The sequence below is a fragment of the Fusarium oxysporum genome, chromosome 2 (assembly GCF_000149955.1).
Source record: "Fusarium oxysporum f. sp. lycopersici 4287 chromosome 2, whole genome shotgun sequence".
In the NCBI taxonomy this organism is placed as follows: domain Eukaryota; kingdom Fungi; phylum Ascomycota; class Sordariomycetes; order Hypocreales; family Nectriaceae; genus Fusarium; species Fusarium oxysporum.
Window position 1 is genome coordinate 5,349,582 of NC_030987.1, and position 14,840 is coordinate 5,364,421.

A 14,840-nucleotide genomic window follows, 5' to 3' on the forward strand; every position below is an offset into this window, starting at 1 on the left:
TAAAGGCCAAGGATCAGAGGTCTATTACTGAAGTAATAAAGCTTGATATGCGACTCCTGCGCGAATAAGATATTGCGAATAGTCTGGCTAAGGGTTTTAACTGCAAGCATTTCTAGCGCCTCCTTCTCGAATAGATTATCAAGGAAAACTACGTATTTAGCATCTGTAAGTAAGGAAGACTACGCCAGATATTCGAATACCTTAACCTATTTATTAAGATTACAGATGCCAATATTACCAGGATAACTATCTGCCGCAAAGTTCTCTTAGCCTATGAAATGTATAAGGATAAGGTCATTACAGCGCTAAAGCAGTTATGCGGCCTGATTTACATCTCCTTTGACGAATGGAAGTTAGGCAATAGGCACAGCTTATATAGGATTGCTTGTTTTTTTCGGGATAAGAATAGCCAGCCATGCAAGCTGGTGCTTGGTGTACTGGAATTAAGAACTTGCTATTTTAGATATAATATTGCGGCTAAAATACTAGATGTCCTTAATGCCTATAGCATCTAGGATAAGATTAGGTACTTTACACTGGATAACGCGGAAAGCAATAATAAGGCTATGGAGGTAATTAGTGGCAAGCTTGGGTTTATCGGGTCGACGAGGCGTGGGCGCTGCTTTGGCTATATGCTAAATCTCTCGGCTAAAGCACTGCTGTTTAGCCACAATGTCGAGGCTTTCGAAGAGTAGTTGTCAGGGGAAGCTGCTCTATCTGAGGCAGAGCATACACTTTGGCGGCGTAAAGGACCTGTCGGAAAGCTGTATAACCTGGTGGTTGACGTCTGAAGGTCGGACTAGCTTACTTATTTGCTGCGGAGTATATAATGCTCCGAATTCGATTTATCCTCGGACCCTAGGATTAAAGCAAGGCAGCCGGTTGATTTAATTATTAATAATGATACCTGGTGGCTTTCTTAACTATATATAATTAGATGCGCTATTATTCTTCGACTATTTATTGAATAACTGGTCTTAAAGTATTGTTAATAGTGGGAGCAGGATAATAGATTAAAGAGGATAGGAAATCTTAGAAAGTCTGCAAGGGAGCCCTGGATTTGCTTAGAGGAAAATCAGCTTACGGTTAATGACTAGGTAGTCCTGGAACACCTAGCTAAGCTTCTTGGATTCTATGAGGATGCCGTGAAGACTCTGGAAGGCGATGGCTAATAATGCAAGCGGAAAGGAGGGTGGGTTGGCTTGTACGGGAATGTATAGGAGGTTATCTAGGGATTTGAGTTCTTGTTGGAAGTGCTCGAGGACTATAAGCAGCTTGCTTCTGAGATACCTGATGCGGAGTACTTCCGAATTAATGTTAATCTGGGTTGGGAAAAACTTAAAAAGTACTATAGCAGGCTAGATAAGATACTAATCTATTATACGGCCTTAGCGCTGCACCTGGCTTTCCGGTGGGGGTATTTCGAGAATGAGTGGAAGGATAATACGAAATGGGTGATGAAGGCGAAGCAGATGGTCTGAGAAGTGTGGGAATCGAACTATTGTTACCTGCAGGTGGTCTGGAGTCCTGTGGATGACGAACTGGTTGCTAAGCGGCAGCGAAAGTACTATAACCCTTTTTAAGCGTACTATAAGTATATACAGCTAGTTCTTGGATACGGTTTGGTAAAAGAGGAAGCGACTTTATCTGATGATATTAATAAAGATATAAACGAGCTCGAATTATGGCAGTCGTTATAGGAGGATGGAGATAACGATGTTAGAGATCTAATATCATACTGGCATAAGCGCAAACGTCGGTATCCTTGTCTTTCACGAGAGGATGTTTGCGGCGGCAGGGCGGATGGTGATGCTACTATAAAATCGGTTAGATACGGATATTATAGGAATATATTAAGTGTTGCGATTGTGGTTACGGGCTGGGGTGATTAATGACCTGGATGTATTACTACTTCCTACCGAGAATGGTAGTGATAATAGGGCGGAAGAAGGATCCTAGGTAGAGGTAGGATATAAAGAAAAGGGGATAGGGGAGTAGGAGTGAAATAGCTCGGCTTGGAGATTAACGACTTTAACCAGTGTCTATTTAACTCAATTTGACGGATAATTGATTAACGCCACTGGAGAGAGTAGTTAACCAGATCAACTTACCGCTACTGAGCCATTTAGTTGATTGAATTGAGTGGTGCATACCCTTGAAGAAATGTATGATGAAATGGGCGGGGTTGATTCCTCTGGCCCTCCAAGTCACTTAATGTACCTCCGCCAAAGCGGGGGTTATGTGGGGCTTGGTACGGAAGTGTAGGCTTATGACACTTAAAGAGATGGGTGTTAAGAATGTAATATAGCTTTATGTAGACTTGGCAATTGCTGGGACCTTTGGCATAACTAAAGTTAGGTGGGGATAAATGTACCTTTGATTTAATGCATTTTTATTGGCTAACCCCGCTGCTAGGTATGGAAGTGGAGGCTTATGACAGTCAAAGGGATAATAAGGCTAAGTTAGTGACGTAACTAATCATTACTACTTCCTCCCTTAGATGACATCATAGATTACATGTAGCAACTCTCAAGGTACTTATAAACTCTATAGCCATAATATCAGACTACAGTTCTCTTGAACAGCCCCTTATAGGGAAGAAAAAAGCGATCATGGCTCCACCTAAACGTTCAAAAAAGTCAACATCGTCTGCCATCTCGTCTTCGCACGCACCAAATTCTCCTTCCAAGCATCGTACTGATCTGTCTTCTCAAATATCCAACCAAGATCAGGAGTCCCAGAACATAACTATCAGCAATGGAAACAACGCAAACGCGGTTAACAGCACGGTGTCTGCTGATCCTGCCCTCCTCGACGAAGAGGTAAACACAGGGGGTGACAGGACACTCCCGCTCGGCCCATCTGACCGGGCGTACACAGCGGGTGGAGGATACGATGCGCTCAAGTCGTTCAATGGCCAGATCTATTCTGGCATGGCCGTTGGTGGATCCCACACTTGGAACTATGATCAAGGCGTGTGGCACGAGGTGAAGGAAGAGCCGGATTTGTGGAAGATTGACTATAAGGCAAACAAAAGGAGGGCGAGAGCGGCTCCCAAAGGGAGTGGCGCACCTGTAGGAACCGAGTACCACTGGCTGATTGTCGCACACCAGGTGAGCTATTAATACCCTTGAGCATGAAAAAATCGGCATCGTGCTTATTCTTTTCTCTGCATATAGTATGTCAAGAAGATTGACGCGAACACATATGAGACGAACCTCACTGGATCCAAGTACAAGCTCGCACACAAGGCAGCCACCTCCAATTCGTGGTCAACCAATACGGTCAAGGGCCAGCGAGACCGCGAGATTGAACTTCTTGAAGATGCTAGACGGCGTGTTGAAGGGTTGCCACCGGTGCTAGCCAGCGAGAAGATAAAAGTCGTCAAGCAGGAAAAAGGGCAGCAGAAACTTGAGGATCTGTTTGCGAAGGCGGGAGGAAATAAAGGCACAGATATTGCTGATGCGAGAAAAAGGAAGAGGGAGGAGTGAGGTCTTGAAAGGCTTGCCAGGGAGCATTGCGAGATGCTGCCCTATTGCAAAGTTATTAGCACCCTTATAATCTCCTTGAGTTATAGTAGCTCTTTTTTAATCGTCTTATTACAGTGTAATAGCTCTTAGGCAGCCTAGCCACGGCTTCATTTACTTTTGAGCTGTGCCATATCGTTGGTGTTACGTTTGCGATCAACTCAGTCTTAAAATGCAGTTCCGGGGTCACTTAGCCGCATCCCTCATGGCTCGGGAGTTTTTCAACCGACAAGATTCATTCACCTGCAAGGAAGTTCTTTTGCGGAAAAATCGCCGCGGTCCGTGCTTCATTTTATAGGTGCCCCCCATAGTTATTGCAGCGTGAACAACCACAGACATAGTACAGCGAAGCTCAAACGCTCAGAATATTCCACTCAGAATCGTAGATATGCCCCCATGAACCCAGAAACAACCAAGTCGCGACGTTATAGACCTAGCTGAGAGTATTGGGGCTTGCATAATAGACGTTAAACGGCGTCGGCTGCCAGTTTGCATGGATTTACCAGGCCGGCATCCTACTGGTATTAGATGGGCGGGCTGCTGGGATCCCCCCCCTACCCTGCCCGATCGGGATGCTGCCAAACCTGGCTTCGTAGGCAGCGCTCCCGCAACTACTTATGCCTTACCTAAGTATTATATATTATATAGATCTTTTTATATTCTAAAACTTCTTTTATAATTACCTAAGGTATATAATAATATCTTAGCGAAAAGCCTGTCGAGGTTTTTATTGGATGGTACGAGGGAGGCAACCCCATCTGGGATTGCGCAAAGTGCCTTGAGAAACCAAAGGTTTGAGGCTGGAGGTGATATATTGATGGCGTTGAGTAGCCGAGCGGATGGTCAAAATTTGGGTACTCCTCACCTGGAAGGAGTATTTTATAGTGGCCGCAGAACTGATTGAGACTTTCTTTTCGTAAATTATCACCCGCTCAGTTCGATATTGTGTCCATACATCTGATTTGAAATCTCATCACCTAAATCAGGCCGAGCATGGCTTATCGAGGCGCCAGCCCTAGTATGAGTACCACCGGCCGACATCCTTCTCCACCAAGTTCAACGCTTTAATGGTAATTTTTTGGGTGCCTGAGCGGGTGTCAGCATTGTTCCTGTAGAAGTATTAAACGCAGTCGAGTACCTTGCTTGACACGGAAGGTTCCAAAGAAGCCTCCATGAGTAATGGATATGTAAGGCGCGCCAGCACCAGTGCCAGCCTTGAGATTGGAGCCAAAGATGTGGCGTGGGTTGAACTTCTCCTCGCCCTGTAGAGTCAACGGCCCGTGTGTCCTTCCAAGCTCCTGGCCATCGGCATAAATGGAAAACTGTTCGCAGGTGTGCCATGTGTCAGCAATCGAGAAAAGAACGTCGGAAGACTCCGTGTATTGCCCGACATTGAAATCCTTAGTGATTTCTTCTTGGAATGGTGGGTGCGCGACCTGTTCCCAATCCTTTATCTGGCTACCGACGCAGGGAGTAAACTCTGTGCAAGCCCCATAGAACGTGTACTTGGTTGACCCTTTGCCGACGACTTCCACATCCGTGTCTAACGTGCCTGGCGAATAATCAGTTTGATGCCGACACCACCTTTTCTATTTCACCAGCAGGAGTACTTACCGGCAGGTATAAAGAAGTTGCCCCCTCCATAATTGTAGTGATGCAATTTCTTATACACGTACGTATATATGTACTATATTTTAGCTGCTATATATATATATAACTTTATTATATATACAAATATATACCATATAAATTTCCCCCTTCCTTTTTAGGTAATACTAGGTAACTTGGTAGGCTTCTTATAGTCCTCGTCTTCTGCCATTTTGGCCTTAAACCTCTAATTCTACCTCAGTGCTAACCTCTAATATATTACCTATTAACTATAATATACCTTCCTACTTAAAATCTCTACTAGTAGAGGCTATTATACTATTTATCTAGACCTTCTTGCCCTATATATTTATAAATAACTTAAAATATAAATCTTTAAGTTCTAGCTAGCCCTTCTCCTTAAGACCTGCCTAGCGCTTTTTATAGGTATACTACTAATCCTTAAGGCGATCTAATATATAGTTATTTATAAAAATAAAGGCCTGCATATTAGTATATATAGGTATAAGGTGATTTTAAGCTTTTATATATATAAAACTAATAGCAGAGAAACTTTGTTTTAAGGGCATAGAGTTTATAAGTATATTTATTACCTTTAAGGCTATTCTAGCTAGAATTAAGCCCTGGTTAAGGAGGCATTACTATGCTATTACTGGCTTAAAGCTATTATTATATATAGCACTATACTTATTAAATAAGCTATTTAGGCCGCCTATATATATTTAAAAGTATATAAATTTAGAAAGGGCATAGTAATATTTATTATTATTTTTAGCTATTTCTATAAATACTCTTATATATATATAAAGATACTAGGCAGTAGTTTTAAATTTAGACCTATTATATTAGGCCAGAGGGCATTAGCAATCTAATATATATTATATATTTACTTATTAAGCCAGGCTTTAAATATAGTATTAATATTATCCTATAGAATATTAAGAAACTAATTAGCCTCTCCTATCTCAAACTATTTGCTTTTAATTTGCAGCTAGTAATTTATAATATATATAATTCCTACTCTATTAGCCTTAAAAGCATATTAAAATTTGTTTACAGGTTTTAGCATAGTAATTATAGCCTCTAGTTTTAGCCAGAAGCTGTTATCTTTAATAATTCAAACTGCTTTAGGCAGAACAGGGCAATCTTAAGATTGCAGCTTATCCTATATGTTATTTCAAATAGACCAGTCTCTAGCAGGGACTTAAGAACAGAGGAGGGAGAAGAAAGAATTATATTAAGAACCCTAGTATATAATTATACTATTTAAAATAAGTAAGTTAATATATTAATTTCTTAATTATAGCTAATAATTTACTAGTACCTTCTAATTAGTATGTAAGTTACTTTATTTTACCTTATATATTAGGATATTCTTAATCTTTATAATTATAATTTAAACTATAAGAAGAACTTAAGAAGGGTGCTAATATTACTATAAAGATCCTTAAAGAATAGAAGAAGAAGGATATCTTTAATTAGAAGCTAAAGGCTATAAGAATTACATAAAGAGAAGTTAATATATAAAAGCTCTAGGAATCTCCTTAGTAAGTTATATATAGAGTGTATTATGTTTTTAGTATTTATATAGATAGAATTAATTCTAGAGAGATTACCGCTGCATAGTTACTATATTTCTCCTTATATTAGCTTTACCTAGTTCTCTGCTATACTATTTATCTCCTATATTAAATGTTTTCTAGTAGAAGGCTAGGCCATTTAATAGCTATACTAAGATATTAATAATTCTATAACCTGATATATAATTAGAAGTATTAAATATAATATTAAACTATTTTAAGCTAGTAATATATTTAAAAACCTTATTATAGAGTTCTTAATAAAAGTCAGGAAGAATTCTTATAATAGTAGTATAGCTAGGAGGCTTTTAGCCAGGCTTAATGCAAGTAAAGAAATAACACCAGCGGCAGCTCTTAAAGAGGCTAAAGGGCCAACCGCCAGCAATTATAATAGCAGCGGCATTATAGGTATAACTATAACTCTTATTCTGCAAGATATATTAAATTCTAACCTTAGTTATCTTCTTTTATATAGCTTCTAAATATAAGGGAAGATAGCTAGTATTATCTTAAGCTTAATACTCTTATTACTGCTTAGCTTGCTATTTCTTATATACAGTAAGATGCTCTTTCGGCCTTCTAACAGAGGTTACTGTAAAATCCTTTTGGCAGTAAGGGCATCTTTATCGCTTACTTTTCTTGGAGTTAGAGCGGCCGAGGTCAATAAACTATTGCCAAATGAAAACAGCGTTAGCTTGGGTGGGTGCTATCTTTTTGGCGATACCTTTAATCGGGAGAGAATGGCAGAGTGTGTTAAGCTGCTTAGCCAACGGAGTTTTTATATAATATAATATAATACAATTTATTACGCCCGGCGGCCTGTTCTGACCGAAAGGGCACTAGTCCCTAATGCTTATATACAACGCCTGCTTTTCGTCCTCGTTTCCCCAAGTCCATGCTATACTACACATTGCTTAATTTGTGTCCGCATTTTCCTAAAGCCCATACTAAACCTTGGTTTTACACTATTAATTTGAAATTCGCATCCTCAAGCCCATAAAGCGCCTGCATCGACAATTTTCTTGGGCGTGAGGTTGGGTATATCTGATAAATGTTTCGCGAGAAGCCCGTTAAGCACAGTCTGCCCAACGGAGCCGAAAATGGCCTCACCGAGTTGCTGTGCGAAGAAGGTGATCGAGATTCCGATGGGGATATCCTCCTTGGGGAGTGTTGCTTGGACAGCAAGGCCAGAAGTCTGCATTCCAAGGCCCAAACCAAAACCAACAAGGAATTGATAGGCAATCCAGTGCGATCAAGTCGTCCTGTGGCTATTAGAAATCGTATAGTTGCGTAGACTGCCTGCATATTTGGCGTCTACTTGGCGTTATCCGATGGTGACTTTCCTCCTAGGTAGAACGAGAGGTTCCCTCTCAATGTCTCGGTGCACTGCAGCATCTTAGTCCTATATGCTATCTATTTCATACATCGAAAGAGTCCCCACGCGTAAGGTAAGTCTCACTCATGATGTATACATCTTTTCACATCGGACACAAGGAACCATTGGAACTATAAATTTTAATCTGGCCATGCCTATCCTAAGCTGTAATAGCACGCTGGCTTCTCTCTGCAACAAGCCATCATAGAGGAATCAAGTATGCTTGCCCAGGAGTGCAGCATTAACCTTCTTTGAAAATTTCCCAACATTGTCTGGTAGCCGTTTGCTTACACGCTGACTCGATCAGGCTATATTCAGGGTCGTCGATCGCATTCGGGGAAACTTCCAAGCCGGGACGGCACCGTCTTGGCTCGCACTTCGCGCCTCTTTTCTTAGCCATTTTCAGGAGCCTGTATTTAGCACTGGTGGGCATCTATATAACAGCCACCATGTTTCCTTTGACCCTTAATATATTGATGGGATTATATATGCATTTAATATACTCTTAACTAGACTGCTGGCGAGGGTTTCGGACCATAAGCACGGCGGCTTTGTTGCTCGCCAATAGTGCCACGCTTCGATACTCAAGGTCGGGTAAGTGTCTTAACGCATAAGCCATCGCTGCTAGTTATCCGGAAAATGGGTTCTGCTCCGTCCTTATGCCGAGCGTGAAGGAAAAGTGCTCAAGCTTCGGTCCTCCTCGCACCGAGGCAGGGATCTCGATGACCCCGCCGACTCCAACTACCCCATTCCGCGCCGAACTGCTCACTGCAGCCCGTACCGCCCATCCTAGATTTGCTTGTGTCATTACCGAATTGTCCCCATCATCCACTATAGTCTGCACTCGTTCTACCCAAGGTGCCAATGTATACCATGCAGTACCCACCTGCCGGTCATACCCACCTACCGGTCAGCGAAAAAAAGATTCCCCTATATATAATACACTTTTTTAAACCTTATAGGAAAAACTTAATAAAAATAGTAAAAATAAGTTTATCTCTAGAAATTAGATTAAAATTAAATCTATTTTAATATTTTCTAGGTCTTTTAACCTTATGCCCTATGCAGGTATATATAATACCTAATTCTTCCTTCCCTGAATTTAACCTCTTATCCTTTTCTATCCCTCCTACCTTAATTACATCCTTAATAATATCCGCCCCTTTAATTACTTTATTTGGCTCTAAAATAGTATTACCAGCTGCTAGAGCCTCTGCCAGCGAGATAAATTTCTTATTAGGATTTAGTATTGCCTTTCTCTTCTTGCCTCTGCTTAACCGGCTAACTTCCTCCTCTAGGCTAGCTATTCTAGTGCTTAAAGAGGTGATCTTAGACTCTTAGGCTTTAAACCCTTTTAATATTATAGAATACCGCCTTCTGGTAGAGGGGCTCTTATTCTTCCCTAGGTCTCTGATGTAATAGCTGGTCTTTGGCGTATTATTAGAGTTGACTTACCTATCTCTGTGGCTATCTAATCTAGGCGTTGTTTCCTTCTTATTTGGCTGAATCTTAGGATATATAAGCGCTTTCTGTTATAAGATTAGCCAGTTTCTAGTTACTTTCTAGCCTGAAAGGATGTTTTTCTTTGTTATACCTACTTCCCTGGCTTTGGCATAAGCCTTGATGAAGTTGGCCTTATCTATAGGCGCAGAATCGGTCAGGCTTATCAGTTTTTGGAGTTCTTTTCGATATATAGCCTTAGATGCATTAAAAACACTATTATCCAGTGGCTATAGGCCATAAGAGCAATATGCAGGCAGGTAACAGCAATATATGTTATTTAAAAAACACATGGCTATCTACTTATCCTGGAATTTCAGTTAGCAGTATTTCTAATTAAGAACAGGTAAACACCTATAGATATATGGCTTTTATAGCCATCTAATATAATAAGCCTTATATTAGACTTATCTGCTAGCTAGGTTTAGGGCAGATAAACCTCTTTAAGCTAATTAACTATAATATAGTTATCTATCTAGCTGTTATTAGATATAATATAATACTAGTTAGTAATCTTATTAAACTTATTAATAAACCACTGCTTCTAAAGTTCTTTGCCCTTAAAGATAATTCCTGGCTTTAGAAGACGGCTATTTGCAGTAATGGCTTTAATAAAACTAGTCTAAGTGCAGGACTATAAGCCTTTAAGGAAGGCCTTCCTCCTGGGGTTACTACTGCTAATTACCAAGGAATCTAAACCTAGATTTATAATTTATTAGTAAGTCTTATATTAGAAATAGTTAGTACTTACTAAATCTAGCTATAATACTGCCCTTATTAATATTAACTATATTCTTAGGCTTAATCTAACTATATTTGCTCTCCTGGATATTAAAGTACTAATTAACAGCCATTAGGGTAAAAGAATTAAACCTTACAGCTTCCTGGCGTTTTCCTACCTTCGTCTCGATATTAGGATGGCGTTTAATGAACCTGGCTAGCCAGTATATACTGATATGCCTTTCCTGGCCTTGCTGTCTTAAGAGGGCAGCGACGGTGGCGCGAACTTAATTGTAGGAAGGAGCATAGCCTAAGGCCTCTTATCGAAGTATCCAGGTGACTAATCTGGTCTCCTGCGATGTAGATAAAAGCTGAGCAGGTTAGGTGATCTCGGATCTTGACGGTAGGCCTCTTAACCTGTCAGAGAGAGTGGTTTGAGGCACGCCATTCTTCTGGGCAGCCTGGTTCTGGGAGAGGCCATTATCTATGACATCCAGCATAGCCTGGATAATTTCCTCCTCCATATAAGATAATTAAGGCATGTTAGAGGCGATGAAGGAAAGATAGGAAAGAGAAAATTCTAAATAAAGCTTCAGGGAGGCTGGTTGATAAGGGGGCCATTTTAAGACATTTCACATTAGTGCTATGCAACTATGCCGCATGCATCACTGAAGAAGCAATGTTATAATATTTAATTCCATGCAATAATTAAGATAACAGGCATGCTCTTATGAAAATATCTTTTCTTTTAATAAAGTACTGTATAAATAAAACTAGGCATTTTGTATAAGGAAATATTTTTTTTGCTTACCGGTTGGTGGGTATTACCGGTAGGTGGGTATTACCGGTAGGTAGGTACTGCATGGTACCCTTTTCATTGGTCTTGTTGATGGCCGGAAAGCTGTAGAACTTGCATCAGAGGGTGATAGAGCCAAGATGCATAATAGTCATTTAGGACTTACCGAAGGATTCTTATATAATGCCAGCCATCTTTAGTGTAATCGGTAAGAGACCCCTCAGGCACACCAAGGCCCAGCTCAGTAAGTTTAAGGAGAATCTCGCCATTTTTACCAAGGCTATTTATATAGCGCTCCATAGGGTTCTTTATCTCATAGTCCGGCCAAGGGCAGCATCTATGGCAAGGCCACTTCGCAACCACCCTAGGCTTATTAAGTTTAAGATCCTTAGTAACAGTAAAGATCTCACTATAATCGGCAATACTATCAGTTAACTCTTTACCACTGGCAATATATCTAGAGTAAGTCTAACTATTAATATAGGCAGCCTTTTGCATATACGGCTTGCTGAAAAAGCGCTTACTGGTAAGGTTAGCAGCCTTATATAAGCCCTGCTGCTCTGGCTTTATAGCAATCTGCAAGATCCTATCTTTCTTCCAGGCATTAACAATAGCTTTTCTAAGCTTCTTATCTTCTTTACTGCCAGAGACTTCCTTAGGCAAGATAAAGGTCTGGAGTTTTCTAGTTGTGGCAAGATACCCAGGAGGAATATCAGAGGCCTTTTTAAGGCCCTAAGGATAAGGCTGAGTAGCTGCAGTAGCCATGCTGCAGGCCGCGGTAAGAATAAAGGCAGTAAAAGGCAAAGAAATAACTTTTATAACAGCTAGGGAAGCATTCAGAAGGCTTATGATAATTAGCGGCAGTTAATATATAAGGCTAGTGGTGTTTATAAAATTCTGTAAGTTATTTAGAGTGGTGATATTTTGGCCTTAAAAGCTTAGGCCATGCTAGGGATTTTATACTTAATTAGAGAATGTTATTCTGCAGTTGCTATTATCTTAATTTATCCGGATACTATTAGTCCTTAGGCGCTAAGGCACCTTACCGTTTACATAAGTTTTCTTTCGAGTATTAATATGCAATAACACCCTTTAGTGCATACGTTAAGCTGTTGCTCTTATCTCATAAACCTTAATAAGCTGAAATCTGGTGACATTAATATACCATCTTTCTTTGACAGACGCTTTAGATGGCTTACTCTCTTATATTAATTCTACCTTTAACCTAACTTAGGACCAGGGGTCTTATTTTACCATCTTCGAACATCAGCATGTGGAAATGATAGCTTACAGAATGTTGACGCTTCTAGCGGAAATCCCGGAATCGCTTATAGGCGGTTTAATGTATTCCAGGACCGGCGCAAGATGTATACGGATCTATGGACAAGCTCACATATTTCTACCAGTCCATTCGTCGATAACGAGAATGATGCTCTGCGAGTGCTAGGAATGGCATCGCTACCAGTTCTGAGGTTGCCATAGTAAACTGTTGCTGTTATTGTTAATGATAAGAACTTGTCAGGAAATAAAAGTTATCCTGCAGTTGTGCCTGGTTCATAGGAAGATAACGAGGCCCTTGGCGCGTCCATGACCTCTTTGAGTCGAACCAATTCTATCTTTATAGCCGTATTACGGCGTAATAAATCTTGGATGGTCTGATCACGGCTTTGGTTGCTCTTCAGCTCCGCTAGCTCGCGTTCTAGTCGCTCTATATGCTCTTGTGCGGATGTGTATCGCCCTCTGGCCTCTCGATCGTTGGCTCTCTTGCGAGCGAGCTGTTCAGGAGTAAGGGAAGAAACCCTTCTGGTTGCTAACCAATACTATATTAGTATGATAATAATAAACTATCCTGCTTCCCTTCGCTTGATTTCTGTAAATACAATCTATCGGAGATCCATAGCATCAGGCTGAAAAACAAATAAAAAGAAGATAAAACTTACTCTTTCGCTTGGGTTTTGTGGGCTCTTTTGCTAATGATTGTATTATACTTATTATATATAAAGAGGCAGAAAGTCGACTAAAAGTAATAGCAGGCAGAGCCAGCAGTCTTAAATATCTTATTTCTTTTTGTTCTGTCTTTATGAAATTATATTTCTCTTCTCTCCTAAACTTATAAAGCCACCTGCATAGTAATAGTAGATAAGTAATGTCCTTTATATTCTTAGCCGATCTGTTGCAATTTTGGCCAACTAGGGTTAAGACTAGCTTTAATGAGATCTGCACTTTAAAAAATTAATATCTTAAGTCGAGAACCGAGAATATATATCAGACCTGTAGAAATGGCGATAGGTATATCATATTTTGTCTAGCTAACGCATCGTTATAAACCAGGATGCCTATAGATAATAGCATAAGACAGATAGGCACTAATTTTCGTAGTCTCGGCATAACTCGGAAATAACCAATCAGACTACTCCTGTAACAGGCTCCGCATATAAAGTATAGGCCATACCTATTCAAAAATAGGAGCTTATAGACTACAAGGGTCAGAAATATATAAATATTATTCTATACTTTACAACTAAAGAGGGAAAGGGTCCCTATTTCTGGTTATTCTAATGTGTTACTAAGGTCTTATATAACTCGGTGGCCTAATCTTTATGCATTAAGTTTCTCTACCAGCTTACTTTAGATATTGCATATAAATAACCATATTTAGACTAGAGCAATGCCGTCTAGACACAGAGAACCACATCCTAGCAAATAACTACTTCTATTTAACCTATATTAATGCTGCTTACTCCCTACGCTAAGCCAGCCCCAGGCTCTCCAGACTTACCCTACACCTCCACTAACTGGCTGGTATACTACACAGCCAAATAACTTATATTATTCTTGCTTTTAGAAACCGTTTTCACTAGTAACCAGGGATACGATATAGGAACCAGCTAATCAGAGCAAACTATTCGCTTAATACCCACAGCGCTGCCTTAAGCTATTAGGAAATCATAGTTAACATTAAAGAAGGAAAGCTTATTATTGCAGCAGCTAACCCAAGGACGCCGCCGGCCATAGAAATTAAGCACTATAGAACCAACGCATAGGCAGGCTTGCAGGTAAGGCCTTATAAGCGCCAAGTAACCATATGTCTTATTTTTAGATATATCCTATTTATTGCAAATTTTCAGCATTATTAAAAGCAACAGCACTCCATAGTAGGAGAGTCACGCAGTTAATTATATAGGCATAAGACTTATAGATATTACCTTAGTAGATAAATAAGAACAGTTAAGGAATGCCTAGTTATTTTTATTTTAATCTATAATAAAGAATTAGCCTTAAATAGTTTAAAAACTTATCCCTAATATTAAGATTAATAATTAATACTATATTATTACTTAGTAATATCTATTAAGAAAAATATTTAGTTATAATATATCTCTAAAACCCTTTAGAAGCCCAAAGTATCAGGTAAAAAGAGAAAAAAACAAGATAATACTAATTAATAGCCTTAACCGAGAATTACTACCGACTAAAATACAGGTTTATACTCTAGAAATATCAATATAATAAGCAACGGTTTGCATCTCATTAGATAAGCTACTCCACTCTTTTACATAAAGAGTCTTTAAGATGGCAGAGTTAGGCTCCAGCGCACTTAATAGGTACAGAACGTATCTTTAATGCTATAATAGGTCTGCAGCATATCGGGGATCCAGGCTCTTAGGTCACTAGGGTCCTCCACATTTTCCTCCACTAATACGCTAATAAGTAATAAGTGACGTACTCCATTA

General features: G+C 39.8%; 3 protein-coding genes across 3 annotated transcripts; 1 reads left to right on the plus strand and 2 right to left on the minus strand.

Annotated features, from left to right (window-relative positions):
• Positions 1-2,533: 2,533 nt before the first annotated feature.
• FOXG_15936 (uncharacterized protein) lies at positions 2,534-3,725 on the plus strand. Its single transcript, XM_018396035.1, has 2 exons — positions 2,534-3,113; positions 3,180-3,725. The coding sequence occupies exons 1-2, from the start codon at positions 2,613-2,615 to the stop codon at positions 3,489-3,491; spliced, it is 813 nt and encodes a 270-aa protein (XP_018256578.1). The 5' UTR covers positions 2,534-2,612; the 3' UTR covers positions 3,492-3,725.
• An 817-nt stretch (positions 3,726-4,542) lies between these two features.
• Positions 4,543-5,346, minus strand: FOXG_15937 (uncharacterized protein; the record flags this gene model as incomplete). The annotated part of the gene is made up of 3 exons (XM_018396036.1): positions 4,543-4,613; positions 4,666-5,079; positions 5,304-5,346. The coding sequence occupies 3 exons, from the start codon at positions 5,344-5,346 to the stop codon at positions 4,543-4,545; spliced, it is 528 nt and encodes a 175-aa protein (XP_018256579.1).
• Positions 5,347-7,703: 2,357 nt separating this feature from the next.
• Positions 7,704-7,916, minus strand: FOXG_22271 (uncharacterized protein; the record flags this gene model as incomplete). The annotated part of the gene is made up of 1 exon (XM_018402672.1): positions 7,704-7,916. One exon carries the CDS (start codon positions 7,914-7,916, stop codon positions 7,704-7,706), a length of 213 nt encoding a protein of 70 aa, XP_018256580.1.
• Positions 7,917-14,840: the final 6,924 nt, after the last annotated feature.

Coding starts and splice junctions, on each gene's coding strand:
- FOXG_15936 (XM_018396035.1), top strand. CDS start 2,613: ATGGCTCCACCTAAACGTTCAAAAAAGTCAACATCGTCTGCCATCTCG. Junction 3,114..3,179: donor GGCTGATTGTCGCACACCAG/GTGAGCTATTAA, acceptor CTCTGCATATAG/TATGTCAAGAAGATTGACGC.